General features: G+C 41.1%; 1 protein-coding gene across 3 annotated transcripts; it reads left to right on the forward strand.

The window, feature by feature from the left end:
• The first annotated feature begins 3384 nt into the window (after positions 1-3384).
• Positions 3385-17809, forward strand: CYB5A (cytochrome b5 type A). Of its 3 annotated transcripts, none has more exons than XM_075022875.1 (6): positions 9879-10048; positions 10525-10659; positions 11469-11597; positions 13262-13291; positions 15850-15884; positions 16704-17809. In XM_075022875.1, exons 1-6 carry the CDS (start codon positions 9992-9994, stop codon positions 16780-16782), a joined length of 465 nt encoding a protein of 154 aa, XP_074878976.1. In that variant the 5' UTR covers positions 9879-9991; the 3' UTR covers positions 16783-17809. The 3 variants fall into 3 exon arrangements, with proteins under 3 accessions (XP_074878977.1, XP_074878976.1, XP_074878978.1); XM_075022877.1 differs by having other exon boundaries at positions 9883-10032; positions 10568-10659; XM_075022876.1 differs by lacking the exons at positions 9879-10048; positions 10525-10659 and adding an exon at positions 3385-3625.
• Positions 17810-20151: the final 2342 nt, after the last annotated feature.

A 20151-nucleotide genomic window follows, 5' to 3' on the forward strand; every position in this document is an offset into this window, starting at 1 on the left:
AGGGATGTTGGAAATCTTTTCCTTTTTCCCCACAGGAGGCTCCTTTCCAAGTGGTACAGAGCACTTGTGTGCTCCCTGCTTAAATCCACCTCTCTTCTCAAATGACAGGCGAACGCTGTATTCTAACCTATGCAGAACTGAGTACAGTCTTACACCAGGCTGAAAGCCATACTAATCCAGAATCACATTCAGGTATATGATTAATAATGAACACATACAATGTGTTCTCCCATTCTTGCTCTCAAAGGAGAAACATATGAAGAACAGCATTTTGTCTTGGTGGGAATTTTTAATAGGTACACTCCTAAATATTTATCAAAAGATGAAGAAAACATACCTGGTATTTGGAGTGGAATGCGATTAGACATATAGTGGTTCTACCAAAGCTGTCTCTCACATCTAAGCTTTGCCTTATAATAGAAATTATTGACTATATGTTGTCTTCAAGAGTATGAGGCAGTTTTGGGCTCAGGCCACAATCATTATCTCGAAGTGCACATGACCTGATATTTCACACAAAGTCAGAATACAGAGTACATGTATGTTCACTGCCACACCACTGAGTAGATGTGCTGCAACACCATCATTTTCGGAACTTCCTAAAAAGCACCAGAAAAAAGAACCGAAAAAAACAGAATTTCAGACTGAGAATGTGATCCTTTGATGCAGTATTAACAAAATCCATGTGAGCGAGAGTAATACGAAGTCATGGCTGTTACCTGGTCTGTTGCATGCCTGTTGTATGCTCCTATGTGTTGCAGCACAGGCCAGGCTCAGTGTAAAGGAACTAGAATATTTATGACGAAAAAGAACATCTAACATTTCATTATTTAAAGAAAATACACCTTTTAACTATAGCACCTTCCTCAAACAAAGTGTTTCAAAGAAAAACAGGCAGGTAGAAAGTCTGTTTGTTACAAAAAGCCAGGAGCAAACACTGCACACCAGAAAAAGCTGTTTTAATAGTTCTCCCCCCTCCAAACCCTAAAACCGTTTTGGGAAATGGTCTTACCAGCGCAGTGAAGATAGTGATAAGTATTTTGTTTCCAAATTTTATGAAGTCACCAGGTATTCACCTGAAAAGCAATTTTGCAAATCGTGACCAAAAAATGATGAACTGGAAACATTTTTTGAGGAACAATGTCAAAGGTAACTTTGCTATTCTGATTTTGCTTTGCCTTGCTTACAGTGTAACACATTCAAAAGATTAACGTCAGTCATATCCTAGAAAAATCACAAGGTCAGTGTTTTATAACTGTAATTTAAAAGAAAATAACATGTTTCTTTGTTTCTTACCCTTAAAGGAAAACACATTTCAAGTTTTTTTCTAGCAGTCATGAAAAGTAGTTTTTTTAAAAATACCAGCCAAGACTATCACTTCATTATAGAATTCCAAAAGCTACAGCTTAAGGGAAAGAACTATTTTAAACAAATGAGAAAAAAATCTTGTCCCTTTGCAAACACAGAAAAGAAAGGTCGGGTCCCCAACTTTCATAATGTTTAAAAGAATCCTAAATGGCCAACCGGGGATTTTTGTGGTGAAGATGTTGTCAAACACATACTGCAACGCTCCAGTGATCCACTTGCTGTTTGAGGCCAATACCCCTGTGGGAACCACTGGCTGTATTCAGCGTAAGTTAAATCTTCCCAGTCATCTTAAAAGCTAATGGGACAGAGTGCTTGCTAATGGCTTCTCCCTTCAGGGGAGAGCATAAAGAGAGAAGTACCAGTTAACATAAAACTACCAGTTATAAATCATAGGAAATAAACTCAACTGCCTTCTGTACCAGTAGGAGAACTTAATGTGTGTGGGAGAAGTTACATCTTTAGATGCCGATAATCACAACACATGAACTTGAAACCACCACAGAGCTTCTGCTAAGCTGAACAGGACATCAGTTGGAGAATGGCTATTGCTGGTTTTCTGTCAAAACAGACAGGTAAATCACAGAGCTTGGTGGTGATATTTGTTGTTTTCAGTAATGACCTGGAAGATGGAGTGAAGAGCCTCCTTATTAAAGCTGAGAACACCACCAAGCTATGAGGGATGGTAGCCACTTTTCCCGTTAGGCTGACTGTAATGAACAAGAGACGGGATCTAAAGATCGTGGTGGCATTCAGCGAGGAAGTATGAAGCTGTCCTGCACACAGATAACCAACAGCACATGCACAGGGTACAAAACAACTACCTAAGCACCAGCTTTGAGGACAGGTGCCTCGACAGGTCACACTAGGTAAATTTTATGTCACTAGTTATGCTGTAAACACCCCCCCCCAAAAAACCCGTCTTCTCATCACGCCAGAGTGTGTACATGGGGCTGTTGCTGTTGAGGCACCCAAGCAGTGTACAGGTGCGACCCAGCACCAGTAATGATGGGGACAGGGGGACCCATTCTGGCCAGCCCAACAAGCAAAGCAAGCCATCAAACCCATCTCAGGCCAGAGTGAAGGAACCGGGGTTTAGCTTCAACACCACCGAGGAAAACCAGGGCTGCGGGTGGGTGAAAGGGCGTCACCAAGAGAAGGGGAAGGCGCCGCTCCCCGTGCCCTCAGCCCACCAGGCAAGGCGGGGGGGGGATGTCACAGGGAACCCTCGCCTCAAGCCCCGCGGGAGAGCTCTCCCCAGGCAGGGCTCCTACCCCAGCCGGCAGGATTTGAGGAGCCGTCCCGAAGCAGCTCTGACCGGGACGCTCCTCCCGCCGCCTCCCTTCACGGCCCGCGAGGGGAAGACGAGGCAGCCGCGCGCCTCCCGCCTTCGGCGCGAGCAACCGCCGCGCGCGCGGGGGCGGGGCGGGGCGGGAGGAAGGGGGTTGCGCGCGCCGCCGCCGCCGGCGCTGCAGGGATCCCGCCGGGCCCTATCGGCAGGCGTCCAGGGGATAACGGGGGAGGCCCCGGGCCGTCTACCCGCCCGCATCTGCCGCCGGTCCTGCCGAGAAAACCGGCGGCAGACCGCGGGGGGGGGGGATCGGCTCGTCGCCGCGCGGCCCGGCATTCACCGCGGCCAACGCCTGCCAAAGGTGACGAGGGCCGGCGTAACCTCCCCTTGGCGGCCACGTTTCGCCCGATGCCCGGTTCGGAGCCCGGTGACGGCCCGTAAGACGCCGGCGGGCGCTACCCGGCCGCCGCTCGCTGCTCAGCGGCACCCCGCGCGGCACGTGACCGGCGGCTGGTCACGTGGAGGGCGCCGCTCCCTCCCGCGGCGGTGGGGGGGGGGTGGAGAGGGCGGGGCACGAGGCCGCCGCCCCACCTCACAAGTCCCTCCCCCGCGGGCCACCTGGGTCGCCAGCCCGACGCCTTCTTTGAAAGGCATTTGGCTCCGCCAATGAGTAAGCCGGCGACGAGGGGGCGGGCGGTGACGAGGGGGCGGGGGCGGGCGGTGATAGGCTCGCGGCTGGGCGCCAGTCGGCGGGCGCGCGTGGGAGCGGGGCTTATAGCCTGCTGAGGAGCCGGCGGCGGCGGCTGTCGTGGTGGCGTGGGGGACATGGTGGGCTCCAGCGAGGCCGGGGGCGAGTCGTGGCGGGGCCGGTACTACCGGCTGGAGGAGGTGCAGAAGCACAACAACAGCCAGAGCACCTGGATCATCCTGCACCACCGCATCTACGATGTCACCAAGTTTCTGGACGAGGTGGGTGCCCCGGGGAGGCTGAAGGAGAGGGGCGGCGGTGGGGGGGGACGGACGCCGCGGGAGGCCCGTGGGGCGGTTGCAGGCTCGCCGGCCGAACCGCGGAGGGGGCGGCCGCTGAGGGTGTGGCGCAGCAGGGTGCCGCCCCCGGCCGGTCGCGATAGTGCCCTTTGAGAAGCAGTCGTGTGAGGGTCACGGGCCTTGCTGTGGGGGCGGCGGGAGCGGGCTCCGGGCAGGAAAAACCCGAGTGTGCCGGGCGCGCCGTCCCGTCCCGTCCCCCCCGTGTAATCCGCTGCTGGGAACTGTTTTCTGCCTTCCCCTGCCTTTAAACTTTCTGACGTCGTAGAAACCCTAGTTCCTCAAAGGCGTCGTGCTCTTACTGCTGTCCGGACACACTCGGCGCTGGTGCTGCGAAGCTGCAAAAGCTCCAACTCTACTTAGTAGAGTACAGCGGTCGGGTTGAATGCTTTTGGTTGTTGGGTTGGGTTCCGCCCCCCCCCCCCCCCCCCCCCCGTTAATGATTAATGCTTTTGGTCACTTGATGATGATGAGCAATTGATGTAATCATTGGTAGTCATGGTTAATAAAGAAGCATTTTAGTTATTGGACTAAAAAATTCTTCTGTGGAGATGCAGAAATGCAACAGTGGAGCAATTTTTTTTTAAGTATTAAATGTAGCTAGGATTTATGAGTGATATTTTGAATTTTCTCCCTCACTCCCATTATTCCTGATCTGTAAAGATCTAGTATCCAATTAAAAAGTGTTATGGTAGACTTACATTAATTTCTTTGAGAGTATAGTGTAGATTGGTAGTGACGTGACAGAATTCAAGCCTCGGTAGTTCTGTAGCCCCATCTTCATTTTTGTGATTGTAAACACTTGAAATTCAAAGTATAAATCGAGCATTTTGCAAATAAGAGGTCGACAAGATGTTGTTCAAAGGCAGTGTTGACAGAGGTAGTATTTTGTTCTTAAGCTGTGTGCCAGCACGAACTGTTTGGCTTTTCAGCAAGGTGGATTGTGAAACTGATCTACTGACTCTTGATTGTTTTTTCATCTAGCCCTGGTCTGGTTCCTCCTTCAGTTATGGAAATATTTGTTTAGTTATGCAGGCAAGGCCAGTTTAATTATAGAAGTCCTGAAGGAGAATGCAGTTTTTCATGCAGACTCAGAAACTGAAGTAGCTGTTCTTGGAAACTTGATCAGTTTTGGCTGATACGTATTTGTATAAGCAATTCCAGATGGGGGGGTGAGGAGGGTATTCCCCCCTCAAAAAAACCCCAAAACCCCTTCTAAACACAACCCAAGAAAAAAACACACTTGACAAAAAATCCAGAATCTAATGAGCTTTTGGATTTTAGTTGCACAAACAAGCTGACAGCCTCTTCTTTCAGTACGTGTGATGAAATTGGTGAATATTAAGAGTTACTACCTTGTGCAAATTTCTCCAAGAAAGCCTTCATTTCAGGACATCGTTGCTAATTCAGCAGCTTATCAAAAGAATCAGTTTGTCTGTAAGCAGTGACATAGTTGTTTCTTGGACAACTGTGGGGTGTCCTGATGCACTCTGGTACACATGGGTCAAATTTTGGCCTCACACTAAACAACTTTCAATAGAATATGGCTGGTTGTGGAGCTGAATTTTCTGGGTCATGTTCTGAAACAGGAATTGAATTGAGATTGGATAACTATTTTCAACAAAGTATCTAAATGAAGCTATACTCCTAAGGAGAGTTTTTGGGTATTGTCCTGTTCATTGTGTTGGTGATTTTTGGGATGGAACCCTTGGATTAAAATATTTCATAGGAGTTTTTTTCCTTTTTTTGAATGCTTCTGATACCTGTTAATTTATCAAGTAAGTTGCTAATTCTTCTGACACTGTCAGACACCCTGAGGCATTTACATGTGACAGATGAGGAGAAACTGGAGCTAGCCTCTTGCTGGTGTGTTCTGGAGTATGGTAAATGCTTCTCAGTGAAATGGGGATTACATTAGCTGTTTCAGTAGCATTATTGGTTAAACTCAGTTTTACTTCTTGCATTTCCTTGCAGGACTAGAAGAGCTTAAAATATTTCAAGAATTAAACGTAAGCTATTAAAATAAGTCCAATAGTATTAAAGAAGATACACTGCTAAATCATCACCTCATTCCTGCTCTTACCAAGTAGCAAAGGGAAGAGCACTAGGGAGTGAAGAACTGGGAATGGAAGCTGACTTCAGCCATCCCATTTCTTAATTTGACAAGCAATCTTTCCAGTCACTGCATTAACCTATGGAAATATTTTCTTACTGATTATGAAGTTAAACTTTATGGTGCTCCAGTGCTAAAGACACCCTGGATGCTCTCATGCCTAGTAAGTGAAAGTATGCTACTGCCTTTCACTTCATTGCAGTACTTAAAGGGTGTATTGCCTCTGTCTAGCTTTTGTCTCTTCATAAAGCTTGTAGATGTTTAGTGAAACTTGTTTGGTTTGGGGGAACCATCAACCTCTGTGAACACTTGATTTAAGTTAGATAGTAAATGGACTTGGGGTGGTGATGTGTATGTGTTGGGGGTGATGAGGCTGAAAAGGAGTGGAGGCATCACACAGTGTGACCATATTGGCTTTGTTTTCTAAGGACAAGGCTTAAAAAAGATCATTTGAAATACACATGACATGCTGGAGGAAGAAAGGATTGTGTATTTTGACATCTTGTCCTAGGGGTTACTGAATACACAAGATTCCAGCAACTGCTTTTTCTATAATTCTCTTTTTAAATGGCAGATCTTAGGGAAACTTTATAACTTGAATATCTATCTCTGAATTTTCTTCAATTATCAAAGTATATCCTCTAGGAGAGGAAAACAAGAGACCTCAGCTTTTGGAGTGCAGTGTCTGAAAGCCCTTGGCATGAAAGACTATTTCTGAGACCACAGACTTCTATATCCTCTTTTTCATTCAAAGGCTGCTGGACCTGTGTTACAGAAAATTTGGGAAACTTTTTCATAGTTTCAGGTCCTATGCCATTTAAGGGAAAATAGCTACTAGAAATGCATGTATACTCACAGCAGGATCTTATGGCTATATCTGTATTGCAGATAATTACATATGTGAATAATATGAAATGTCAATTAATGGATATGTTGGTAGTGCTCAGTAGTATTTCTCCATAGTTTAATAAAGCAATCGGACTAGTCAGGCTTTGACATCGATCTGATGAGCAAATCAAGAGTAGCTGGGCCTATAAAAATAAAAATGAAATGATCAGTCTCTTGATCTACTTCCCATTGTGGTAGGAATCCTCCCTATGGCTTTTGTGGCAACTTGGCTGGATTCCTTAAACTAGGCAGAGAAGCTAACGAGAATAGGAACATGTCTACCTGAGAGAAATTCCTTGTTCTGGAAACTAACTATAGTATGCATTTAATATTAATCTAATACAGACTTTGTTTAGCTTACTTCAATTGGTGGTGGTCTCAGAATTTAGTGAAAACATTAATGGCCAATGAAAATGGGTTTTTCATAAGGTATGAACTTGCGCTTCAATAGCACTGTTTCTAAACAAAATGGACAGCTCCCACAACATGTCTTCTGTAATGCTGATCAAATAAAGTATAGAAAAACAAATATTGTTTTACTCTGTCAGAATGAGAAATGTTCTCTCCACTATGTGGTTGTAAGTTATATTCATCCTGTGTGGTGATATTGTGGAGGAGTAGCATACTACCTTCCATGTTCAAAGTAGTGAATGGCTTACATTGAAGGGTGCTGGTACTAGCACGTTTTGAAGTATGTCAATGTACCATGTGAATTCTTATTGCAGAAACTTGCAGTCTGAGGATTAAAACCAGTGTTATCACTTCCTTAAGCTCTGATGAAGCTTGCAGGAGGATTTGAAAATGCTTTGAAAAATAGCACTTCATAGCATTCTTTTATGTCTGACACTGCAAACTATAATTGTTTTGTAAGTGGGGAAATGGGCACCCAGCTACTGGGCGTTTCTTTTGCACTTCATCTAAAACCCTAATGATGGTTTTCAAAAATGCACTCTCATAAAGAGATCTACTTTCCTAGGGTCCTAAAATTTTACATGAGTACAGAATTCCTGTCCTGTAACTTAAATAGGTGGTGGAAATAACTTTGGAGGACTCTTTTCGGACTACATGAAAGTGCCCTTAAACCAAACAAGCATTAGTCCATCTGTCTTGCACAATAAAGCTGAGGTTCTCTGGGTGTCTCTGGCTCTGTCACTGCCCCTTTCTGCTTCTCATTCCCTGCAGTGCAGAAAGTAAAACTCTAATCTATAACGCTGCAACTGGTGGAGACCTTTGCTAATCTCCCCAAAAGTTAAATTGGACCTTAGATTTGATTCCCCCATTATGGGAGAGGAGAGGTGGCAGGAACTGTGAATTAGGATAGTTATACTTTAATAGAGTCTTGAACTATGGCACTGAGAAAGTCGCATGATTGTAGCGAGGGGGAGAAGAGCTGATAGGCATTCAGGATGAAGTAATTGCAGACTTCTGACCCAGATAAAGCAAATAAGCTGTTAAACTCACTGCTCTCATCTAAAACTTTCTAATGTGCTGCTGTCAGGAATTAATCTATGCTATGTACTAGTGCTGGCTCTGTACAGATATCTGTTATGCTACTAACTTAGATATCTATGTTATTATATTGGGAATGTCCTAGGAATGAGCTAGACTAGCTTAATTTATCAGCAAAAGCTTTTTCATTTCCCTTGAACCACAAGTTTACCTGCAAAACCCACTTCATTTATTTGTATTAGCAGGATTTCACTTCAGGAGTCACTATGTATATTGTCTTGTGGGCTTTCCAGTTCCAGGGTCTATCCAGAGGCTCTTAATTAAAGTAGAAATTCTGGTAGCAAGCTTTGTTTACCAGGCAGAAGTGTGAACAAAAGTCCTGTATAAACAAACTCTGAGAAACTCATTGAACTGTGGAAAATGCTCAGCTTTTGATGGAAAAGTTACTTCTTGCCCTCTGTGAGACATTACAGTTGCTCCCTTTCATTAGGGGAGGTGAAGTTTTTTCATTAATTACTTGTATTATATGCTAGTTGTTTGCAGAAAGCTTGTAAGTTTGCATTTTCAAGCACAGGTGCCATCTAAAAGGAAAGTGTTTAGTTTCAAAGCACTTTTATGTATGTCTAGTAGGTTACTAGTAACATCATCTGCTAGATGGCTTAATTTGAGAACCATGTGTGATTCTTTCTACCTTAGTCTTGCTTGATGTGAGGGGAAAAATACTACTAGTTTTCTAGCTGTGGTGGCGAAGGACAGGGTGAGTTTGTCCCCTTCAGCTGATGTGTGATAGCCACTGGTAGCGGTCACTGTGTTGACACTAACAATGTGGTTTTATAGACAGACAGATCAGTTAATTAGACCAAAAGCTAGTTCTACAGATAAGAGCTGGAGTGCCTCAGTGAAGCTGCCCATACAGCTACGCAATTGCTTTGTAGTGGCACAAGGGAGGGATTTGGGAACAAATTAGTATATGATCATTCTGTAGTCAGCGACCTACAGGTAGTTTGTTAAACTACTCTGTGAAATAGTTTTAATGTATATGCATTATACTGGTAGGTATCCACTTGTTTGGTTGACTGGTGAATTTTGGAGGGAACTAGTGTAAACCATGTGATCTTGGTGACTTCCTGGAGTAACTGGTGTTTTACCTACTTGTACATGCTGCTAGTGCTTTATGGGTAGTTTAACTTTGCCTGTTGCTACTTGTTGATGTCTTGTTTGTTAAGCATGTTTTCTGAGGAGTTTTGCCACCTTCTCTGCTGAAGATGCCACATTTTTCTATTTTGGGGAGTGCAATTCTATAGCATGGTATTAAAAAACCAAACCAAAACAAAGCCTCAAACCCGAACCCCATGTTGCTGGAGGAATTCTTGGAAGACTTAGTTGTGGCAGTATCTGGGAGAGCCTGTTAGATCCAAGTTCAGCTTCTTAAATGTGCTACACATTTCAAGGCACTGAACTTGAGTGATCCCTCAACTTTTGTCCAGTCTTTTCCCTGAATAATTACTAGAATGGACTCAAGGGCAGGATTTTGGTGAGCATGGCATATTTGCACTTACTATAATGGACTAAAGGGCAGGATTTTGGTAAGCACAGCATATTTGCACGTCTGCTTGCATAATCTTTACTCTGCATGCACTTTTTTAACCTTTTTTACTCAGCTGCTGTGCCTAATCTCTTTATCAATTGCGTAATCTTGCTTTGCTTAGTCATGGCAGGGATCCCTTATCCTTCTAGCAGTGGTATCTTGCCTCTTTTAAAAAAAAGTGTTGGGTTGTGTTTTTTTGGTGGTTTTGTTTGTTGTTTGTTTTTTTTTAATGCAACTTAATCTGTTAAAATAAATGTCTGCCTTGAATGCAAAGATTCAAGATTTGGAGTTCTGGTACTGCTGGAAACTGGTAGTAATAGTGTCTTCCTGATCTGTATGAACAAGTCTTAGTTTTGTTGGAAGAGAAGGATTGGTAGGAGATTACTATGGTGGATTTGAAGTAAATGCTAACCTGAATTGCCTAGACTAACAGAAATGTTTATGCCATTTCTTTGATCTACTGTCTAAGCATAGCCTTTCTGTTCAGCTATGCTCCAGGCAAGATGACCCTAAACAGTAGAAATTTTGCCTATTTTCATCATTTTAGATCTTGTAGTCAGAAGCATTAAAAATGGAATTGAGGCTCCAAAGCCTTGTTTCCTCTGTCACTGGTAAAGTGTTAAACTTATTTCATGGTTGCCTTAATCCAAGTCGGTAGTACTAAAGTGTTTTCAACTGGCCTACCTAATAATTCCCAGTGTTTATGTAGTAATTTCCTACTTAAAAGTTGAGTGGTGAATTTTTATGGCATGTTACTTAGCTTCAAGTTACTTATTCATATAACAGATGAGAAAATTCACTGAACTAGAAGATGTGATATATCTTGCAGTATGTAGAGAGTTGTTTGATGGATGGAAATGTGGAACTGCATGCAATCCCAAAAGTGCATCTTGGGGAAGAACAGAAGTCAATGGAGAACAGGTATTTAGGTTAAGGGAATGGTGATGAGTTGAGGTATTAGGAGACATGGGAGATGACTTCTCTACATCTTAAGGGTTTTGTCAGTAATGTGGTTTTAGGATTCCATAATCTGCTGAAACAGAATTGCTATTCTAGTGTCTTGTATGAGCTTTCAATTGTGCTTAAATAGTTCCAGAGTAGCTGGCTTACTAGATAATTATACAGTAATTTCTTTTGGAAAGGACCCTTGAAGACTATCTAGTCCAACCCCCAGCTCAAACTCGGATTAACTTGAAGGTCAGGTTCCTTAGCACCTTGTGTAGGCAACCTCAAACGGTGGAGATTCTGTGTGCTCCCTTGCCAACTTGTTTCAGTGCTTGATTGCTCTTCTTGTGAATAGCTTTTTTGTTAAATCTACCTGGAATGTTCTTGCTCAACTTATACCTTTTGGCTTTTATACTTTTGCTGTATAAAGCATTGTTTGGATAAAAATATAAATTTCCTGCAAAGTGAGAGCGTGGAATGTACCTTTAGATAATAGTTGGGCTGTAAAAGACACTGATTCCCATAATGTTCTAAATGCTTTAGTTGCTAGGGGTAATGCCTCTTACTGCTCCATTGCTGATGGAGCAGAGACTTAGCTTCCTTGGTTTTGGCTTCAAAGAGTACATAAAGCTCTCTAGTTATTCAGAGAGGCTTATATTTGCTCTAAGAAGACTAGCACCTGATTTTGCAAGGACAATTTTTTTTAGAAATGTAGAAATTAAGAATTTCCATTTTTAGAATGTTTAATGGTTTTCAGTAACAAATGCAACTATTAAACATTGCAGCACCCAGGTGGTGAAGAAGTCCTCAGGGAGCAAGCTGGGGGAGATGCTACTGAGAACTTTGAAGATGTTGGCCATTCCACAGATGCAAGGACACTGTCAGAAGACTTTATTATTGGCGAACTTCACCCGGTGAGTATGTGAGAGTACCAGTACTGGCTGTTGACTATAGTATTTTTGCATCTAGTTGTTTCTCTGGTAATTTACTTCAAAATAAAGGAGCGCTGCTAGTTTGGTTGGATGCCAGCCCTGCAGCTGTTTGTGGATGGATCTGGGCTGGAGATAGGTTCCCCCAATGTGAAGGGATTTGATTAGTGTACTATAAGGATTGTCACATCTAAATGTTTGCTGCTTTGAAATATTTTACAGCTTAGTTCTTGATTAAACTGAATATGGAATCATGCCATTTCTGGTGCACCCTGTGAGCTTTATAATGAGATCTATAACCCCTGACGGTGATATGTGAGAATGTCTAGGCCTTTTCTTATGTCGATATGCAGAGTGATTACTAAGAGCCGCTTTCATAATTGTAAATATTTATGCCAGGCTTCCATCTGGATCTCAAAGTACAATCTTGGCTCTTTGTATGTATGTTTAGAAAACAGCTACTGTAAGCATTGTACTTCTAGTTTGGTGCTCTGTCTTCCCCCTCTCTGGCTCACCTGGTTTTGAGCTGTATCAGTGTTCCCTACTTGTAGCTGTCAGGGTTGTTTATGATCAGTTCCCACTGGATCATCTGTCACTTCCTCTTTTCTATACTGTCCTTAATGTTTCCTATACTTCTAACAAGCACCTTTCTGCTGTCTCAAGTTTTGAAGGATTTATTTCTAGCTACAGAGCTACTGCCTTGGCTTCCTTCAGATAGGCCTTTTTTAAGCTCTCCTGCATCTTAATAGTTGAAAACCACTTGTTAGTGGTTTAGGCTGCTAGTGTGCCCATCTGCTCTACTTTACTGCCTATCCCTGCCTCTTCTCTCTTCCTCTTCTGTTTTGTGTATGTTTTGTCTTGCATTTGGGGTAAATATCACTGTCTTGAGTAGCATATTTCACAGTAAGATTCCTGATCTTATATCTGTCTTAGGTCCTCTCTTGATAAATATTAGTAGTGTAGCTTGTCCTTATATGAAATACTTGAGCTCTGATGCGCGTTTGTTAACATTGCAGGCTTGTCGTCTATTTCAGATGGCAGTTGATGCCAGTAAAGTTATTTAACCTGGCTACCAGTCCAGTTCTTCTTTGTTTGACTAGTGCCTGTTTTCATTTGATATGAAACAAACAGCATGATAATTTAATGTACAAATACAGCACTGTCAAGATTATATACTGTTTGGCTTTTTTTGTAATGAATGTGACCATTTCAAGTAAAACTGCATGAGGTTTTGGAAGATCCATAGAATTTGGGACCTTTGCATTGGACATTGGACCAAACCTAGTTAGAAGACTTTACCCAATAATACGAGTAGACTAATATGGTTGCAATTGGTGTATAAGCTAAGGTTATATGTACTGTTTAGAGACAAAGGAAATGCAAAAACATGGGCACAAGAAATAATGAAATATGTTGGAGACTCGGGTTTCTAGTCTTTATTGTATACTGGGAAATATTATTTAAGGAAGTGATCTTGTTTATGGTACAAAATCATACACTGACATCTATGCTCTTGCAAGTCTGTTTCCTAGGTAAAAATAGGTGCACATCAACAGAATAAACTGCAAACTGAATTTAGTGATAAATGGTGGGGTTTTTTTTAATGCTTTGGGTTTTTGTCTAAATGTTTCTTGCTTGTTTTCCTGCAGGATGATAGAGGGAAGCTTCAGAAACCAACAGTAAGTGTGTTTCTTGAAATGCCACATTGTTTCCCTTGGGCATTAAGGACAGTGTCTGTCTGTAAATGGTATACCCCCAGAGGCAAAAATAATTCAACTTGATTTAAGTGTCGTATTTCAGGTCATAAATCTCTTAAACCTGTTGATCTGGCTTCATATTATTCTTCCTGTTAGCTGTTCTTTTCTTTAAATTGTGTGGTTTCGAACCAAGAGGTTACTAAGTGTGATGGCATTACACTGTAGCAAAAAGGTAAGCCTAGAATCAGTCAATGGTTTTCTAGTATTCAGTTTAAGAAAAAAATTGGTTTATAGACAAAGTGGATTCAACTAGTAAGAGCTTGTGGGAGAAAAATGTGATGCTTAACAAGATATTGGTAACACTAGTAGATAGAGAATGTAGAGGCATTTGATTGCTGTACTATACATCAGTTATTTTGCAATTGTAAACCCTTTTCAAGGTGAAAATACTGTTTGATTCCTGACTTTCCGTAGATTTTGCTGAGTGTCCTGTCAATTCAGTATTGCACTTATTTTATAATGGTTTTTTTCCTATCTTTAACAGAATAAAGTTGTGTTGGCACTCAGCTATCAATCTCATAAAATTCAGATGTCCCTTAAAGGAGCAAGTGCATCAGGGATTAATTTGTACAGTTGCTGCTGCTGAGTGTATAGAGGATATTTGCTCACGTGTACCTAACAGTACAGCAGTGCATTTAGGAAATAGCTGAAGATTATTTTTAAATGAAGTATAGTAGGAATAGGATCTTACTCCTGCTGTTTGAGAGATTACTTTTAAGAAACAATCACTTTTGTAGGGTCTTCCAATAATATGATGTAAATTGAAGGGAAGAGTAAAAAAATATATATATATACACACTGAAATGTTTGCTATAGCATTTATTAATTTTATTATTAAGTACTGGAACTATTATACTAACAAAAAATAAGAAATGGAGTTGTGACTGGAATTAGAGCTTCTTCCCACTGAGAATAACATCTGCTATTCTGATTTATTTTGAAATTCAGGGTAGTTTACACTCAAGCTGTAAGAGCAGCAACCATCAATGCAACTGAGAAACAGACTGCCCAGTGCAAGTTGTAGTATACAATACCTTGATTAAGCTCACAGGAAGTTAGTAAACTGAAGCACTTAGAATATTAGTTTGGCCAAAGTGTGGTCAGTTGGGAGTTAAGATGTATGCAAATGACTTTTTACTACATTCCCGTTTGGCTTATTCCCTTGTTTTAGTGCTGGTCATAGTTATCTACAGGACATGTAGGTCATCCCTCCTTACAGAAGGAAGCTGGAGCACTTTCCTCCAGCAGGATGTGTGGGTGTAGCTGATAAGACAGTTTCACTTTGGGTTGCACTCTGGGTGGCTAACGTGACAGGTTAGCCCTGTGCCCTGGCTCTCCAGGAGCTGTCAGAAGGTCTTGTGTTTTCAAATGTCCTTCTCGTCCTTGCACTGTATTTAAAGTACCCTCAGTGTACATGTCCAGTGTCATAGTGTTTAAAAACAAGTTTTCATGAGCTGGGCTATATTTCTCTTGCTGTCTTGATGTGAGGGGAAGCCATGCCCTGGCCCTGGATGTGGCAAGACTGTTGAAGGTGTTAGGCTTGATAGCGTGGGCATAAGCTTTTCCATGCTGTTTGGCTTTGGGATTAGTTTTTCATGGAGGTGTTCACAAAACCAATACAGTTGTAATCACTGACTCTTATTCTTTTAAACATGGTATTTATCACATGTAAACCTATGATGATTTGGGTGCTTGTAAAAGTAGTCTGTTTGAACCTATGAGAGGATGTTAGGAATCTTTTGCTTTTTAAATGAATTGCAAATATTATGATACTGAGGCAATTAATTTTTCAGTGATGGATCTTTTACCAGTAAATTTAAGTACAATTTTAATGCTTGGATCTTTTAAATGCACTTAGGGCCATGTGCAGTTAGTAGTATTCAAATTAATAAGTCTTCATATAAATTGTACCTAACTGGGATTTGATCTTGTAGTGCTGCTTTTTCTATGGATACTGAACAAGAAGTCCAAATAGGTATCAGAAACAACTATAATAACTTGACTGACTCTTATGCAGTCTGAAACACCACACTAAAAAACTGAGTTTAATAAGCCTCATAGATGTAAATTAGTAGCTTTCTTCATTTAGGTTTGATATAAGAAATATTTGTGTATTAATTCAGAGTCTTTTCATTTAGATTTTAAGCAAGTAAGAGATCTTTGTCTTTTAGGTGACTAAAACTTTTTCAAATGTAACCTAAGGTTGAAGTTAGCTTCATGGAAAACTTGCAGCAAAATTCCTTGCAATGATATTTTCCTTTAAATAACTTGATGCAATGTTGACTACAGAAACTGCTGCTAGCTACCTTCTAATACAACAGTCTGTTATAGGAATTCTGATGAAATGCTTTCCAAACGCAATGCACTGAGTTGTTTTTTAAATTAGTGCCACTTAATGAGTTTTGAGAAATTGAGGAGCTAGTTAAGATGGAGAGGGGTGTCTGCCTGATGTAAATATCTTCTTATGCTTTGCTTTCCAGGAAACTCTTATTACCACTGCTCAGTCTAATTCCAGGTATAGTATGACACCTGATGTCAAACTTGAAGTTCCTCATGATTATGTTTCTGAAGCTTAGGAAGCTGAATAGTTTCTGTGTGCTGGAAGCTTGGATGTCAGAGGACAGTGCATGAAAATTTCTGTTCTACATAAAGTCCAAGTTGGCATCTATGTGTACCACTTTCCAAGCATGTTAGCTTACTAGCTAGATTTTTTTTCTCACGCTGATATGTATCAGTATCTAGCAAATGGTTTATATTGCACAAGCCTTCGTTTCTGGAGATTTATCAGGTGAATAGAAGACACTTGGTGCCATTGCTGCCTTTTTTTACTGACATGGATACCTCATTTTAAAAATTTGCTACAAATGCTGCATCTGAAGGAAATGAAATCCGTCAGAATTGGGGGGCGGGACCACCTTGTAACACCACTGAATCAAACTTTATATCCTGCTGACAATTACCTATTGCTGAAACCTCAGAGGCTGTTCCATGGCCCTCTGAGTGGGGAGCTTGAGTGCTTGAAAGTGTCATGTGATGCTGCTACTTAAATGTCTTTTGAATGAATGATATTCTGGGCAGCATGCCATGACTTTAAGGGTGTCTGGAGTCTTCTCTAGTAAGCAAACTTCTTGTAAGCTCTAGTACAAAGCCTTAACAGTACAAGCTTTTTAACTTGGCTAGAGTATTACTGGCCAGCCCAGGTGTTTTATTGCCCTAACTTTGAAGTATTTGTTGGAGTGGGGAAGAAGGACTTCTTTAAGCAAGGGCTTTTTTTTTTTTTATAAACTTGCTGGTTGTCACTTCCTAAACTGCTGTTTCAAAAACTTGCTTCTAGTTCATGGTCCAACTGGGTGATCCCGGCAATAGCAGCAATTATTGTGGCCCTGATGTATCGTTCCTACATGTCAGAGTAAGCGCCTTACTGAGAACTAATGCAAGAAGAGACTGATCTGGGAAAGAATATAAGCAATCCTAACCCACTGTGTTTCCGGAAAAAGCCTGGTGTTTGAAGAAAAATTCAACTTTTTCAGAAAACTGAACAATTCTTTTCTGCTGTGCACTTTTCATAATGTTGCCTTCTTATTTGCTGTTCCAAAGTGATAAAAAGGCAGCATTTCTCTTTTAGTATAACAATTTTATTCTCTAATGAATTATTTCATAACTGTATTGGTTTCTGTGTTAGAATATTGTTTTGTATGTAACACTGATTCTGGTTATTTCTCTTTAATCTGTAATGGGATCCATAGGACTCTCTTTACATATAAATTTTACAGCTTTAAATGACTACCAAAACTGTGTACATGTATTTGTCATGTACACAACTTCACTTAACTTAAAAAATAATGTTGTCTTCAATATAGTATGTTTGAATGAAATGCTAACTAAATGTAATAGAAAAAGCTGAGTGGAGTAGTGGGTACAGGTGCCTGTAAGCAGTTGGGCCCTACTCATCAGGCTAATAATGAGCTGATTGTCTTTCCTTTCCTCCTGACGTCTGCTCTCACAGTTGTTGTAGATAATCCTCCTAGCAAACTGTTCTGTTTGGTTCCCGTTGAAAAATTCAGGGGAAATATGAAACTCAATATTTGGCCCAATTATGTCTGTCTCAGTTTTGTGAAAACTAGCTCTTTTTTTTTCAAAAAAAAAAAAAGTAACTGCTACTAAATAATACTGTTCCTGCCAAGCACTCAGGTGACTCTAAGAATTTGTTCTGGAACTTTTAGACTCTTATAAATTCTTGAACTTTGTCATGTACATTGTAAGGGAAAAAATGGTACATGGAATCTGTTCCTGACTGTTCTGTGATGTGCTCCTTGGTGCTTTACTATGAAGAAATGACTATTTTCACTGCTAAATACAAGATAACTGAAAGTTTGCATTTTGTGGTGAACATTTTTAGTCATATGTAAATGATCATGAATAAAAGTTTTAATTGCTTACTCTTGCTGGCTTAAATACATTCATTTCAAACTTTTTTTGAAGGCCTTGGAAGGGATGCTCTTGCATATTGGGACACTGCTCAGAAGTACCTGTTTGGTGCATGCTGAAAGTTGAGGTATGTCCCTTATGCAGGGAAGTAGCATGTAAAAAATCAGACAGTGTATTATGGAGCAGTTAGCATAGACAAATGTTTTCATCAGCATGACCTCAGTACCAACTAGTGACTCTGCAGTGGTTTGGCCCTGCAAGCTCTGCCACCCTGACATTCACCAGGACTCAAAAGACTATTCCAAGGGCTGCTTCTTGGCAGCACCAGGGAAGATGCATGAAGTTTAGGCTCTATGTCAAGTCAAATCAAATTGAAAGATAGTACACTGTAAACATGAGCTTAAAAAAAAATAAATACATAAAATTGGGGAAGGAGAAGTGCTCTGACTTCAGGAGCTTGTCTTGTGCAACTGTAGGACTATGTCAATACAGGAATCCTTTAAGAATTCTTTATTGTGAGATTCCTTTTGTGGGAATTCCTTTACTGTTATAGCAAATAAGGATATCTCATATAGCTTCAACTGTGAAAGTGTTTAATCTCTCTTACATTTGTATTCATTTGTTCTGTCAGACTTGGTTTACGGATACAGACATGTGCACTTATAGCAGATCCCATCAACTTCTTTAGTTGGAAATTTTAACCTGCAGTGTAAATGGCAGTGTTTGGGATTGTGTCTAGCACTGACTTATTATGTCCTCTTTTTGCCCTAGCTTTTCCTCTGAATGTGGTGAAGCAGAGTTTAAAAATTGAGACTTTATTGACTTTTTTTACAGATAACGTTTAAAAAGGATATATTAACTCTGAGTTGGTATTTAGATTCATAAATCAAGTTTCAAGTACTGAATTTTCTGTTATTTTTTAAAATAACATCTTAAGTTCACGTGTCTAGGTGAGGCAAAAAACCCCCCCCAAAACTCCAGCAACTTTAGAAAGCTTAACCTACCCCCCCCAAGAATTTCAGACTGGGATAATTACGTCCACATCAGCAGACAAGGTATTGCAATCAAAGTGGTTCCATAAGGCAAAATGCTTGCTGTGAAAGGCCTTTTTTCCATGCTGTGTATGTTTTGGGAGTTTTAGTATGGTGTAGCTCTGCTTGGGTCCCATATGCTGGATGTTTATGTAATCCCCTGGAGTACCTATGCAAGCTCAGTCCCATCTAAAAGCAGTCAAGCTGGCACATGCAGGGTCTTTCCACAATGTGAACCAAAGCACAGTGTGTGGAGATGAGTAGGCAATGCTTCAGAACTGATAAAAGCTAAAATGTTAATGCAAATGTACACAGCTCATTCCCTGTAGTTGGTCTGTTCATATTCCCTGCCACCAGTGCTGATGTAAGTTGTTCCTCAGAGGTAGATGTAACCGTTTCAGGTTTTTAAACGTAAACTGATAAAACTATAAACTGAAAAAATGATCAGGCTTACAATTTTCCTTTTTAATACCCTCAGGTTAGAGCTGCTTTCCATAGGGGGTCATACAGCAGTTTTTATGTGACTTTAGCTTTTGATTATAAGAGGAAGAGAAAAGGTATATGGGTATGGTGAGAAATGAATGACTCTGCTATTGAAAAACTAGTCAAGTGAATTAAGGGTAGTCAATGTTCTTACAGTCCGACAGCGAAAAGAAAAGAATGGACAGAGTCTGCTTTCTTCTCAGAACAAAATCCTTTGTCCCCAGATCCGATCAGAAGGTACTTGCTCTAATTAGCAATTAATACTAATTTTTGTTTGGAGAGGCTGTTTTTGGTGGTCAGTTCTTTAAATCAGATGTCATCTTGTGTCGTCTACTTGTACAACCTCACAATGTTTATACTGCCTTAAATTATTTAAACATTGAGTTTTTGGCCTTCATTTGTCTATCCTCTGTTCACAAGAATGCATAGTGGCAGAGAGCTCCCTTAAGTGAAGATGGCCTTGGCTTCCTCTTGGTGTCTGTGGAGTAAAGCCAGCATGACTTGGTCACTTGCTCGCTCTGCTATGATGGGGAAAAAACAGTATGCTGTCCCTTTCTCTGGCTCACTTGCTTTGGCACACTAGTCCAATGCCTTTCTCTTAGTCCTGAATGCTGTGCTGCAGTCAGGATTTTGCAGAATGCTAAACAGAAACTGGCAAGGGGGTAAAAGCTAGGCAAATGGAAGCTGATCACAAATTTTCTTCAGAGGCAGAAAAAGGGAAAGGTGCAATTGTTTTTATTTTCTGAATGTTTGACTACTGAGGCTAAATGAATGCTTATAAATTCTTGGCCATTTTGAGCAAGGCTGGCAATAAAGATTATTAACCAAAACTCAGTGAGA

Source organism: Buteo buteo, chromosome 3 (assembly GCF_964188355.1).
Source record: "Buteo buteo chromosome 3, bButBut1.hap1.1, whole genome shotgun sequence".
NCBI lineage: Eukaryota > Metazoa > Chordata > Aves > Accipitriformes > Accipitridae > Buteo > Buteo buteo.

What these genes read in the sequence shown, in the direction of transcription:
- CYB5A (XM_075022875.1), top strand. Translation starts at nt 9,992, where the DNA reads ATGTCTGCCTTGAATGCAAAGATTCAAGATTTGGAGTTCTGGTACTGC. An exon ending in TTATTGGCGAACTTCACCCG is followed by an intron (nt 11,598 to 13,261) that starts GTGAGTATGTGA and finishes GTTTTCCTGCAG; the next exon opens with GATGATAGAGGGAAGCTTCA. An exon ending in GGAAGCTTCAGAAACCAACA is followed by an intron (nt 13,292 to 15,849) that starts GTAAGTGTGTTT and finishes TTTGCTTTCCAG; the next exon opens with GAAACTCTTATTACCACTGC.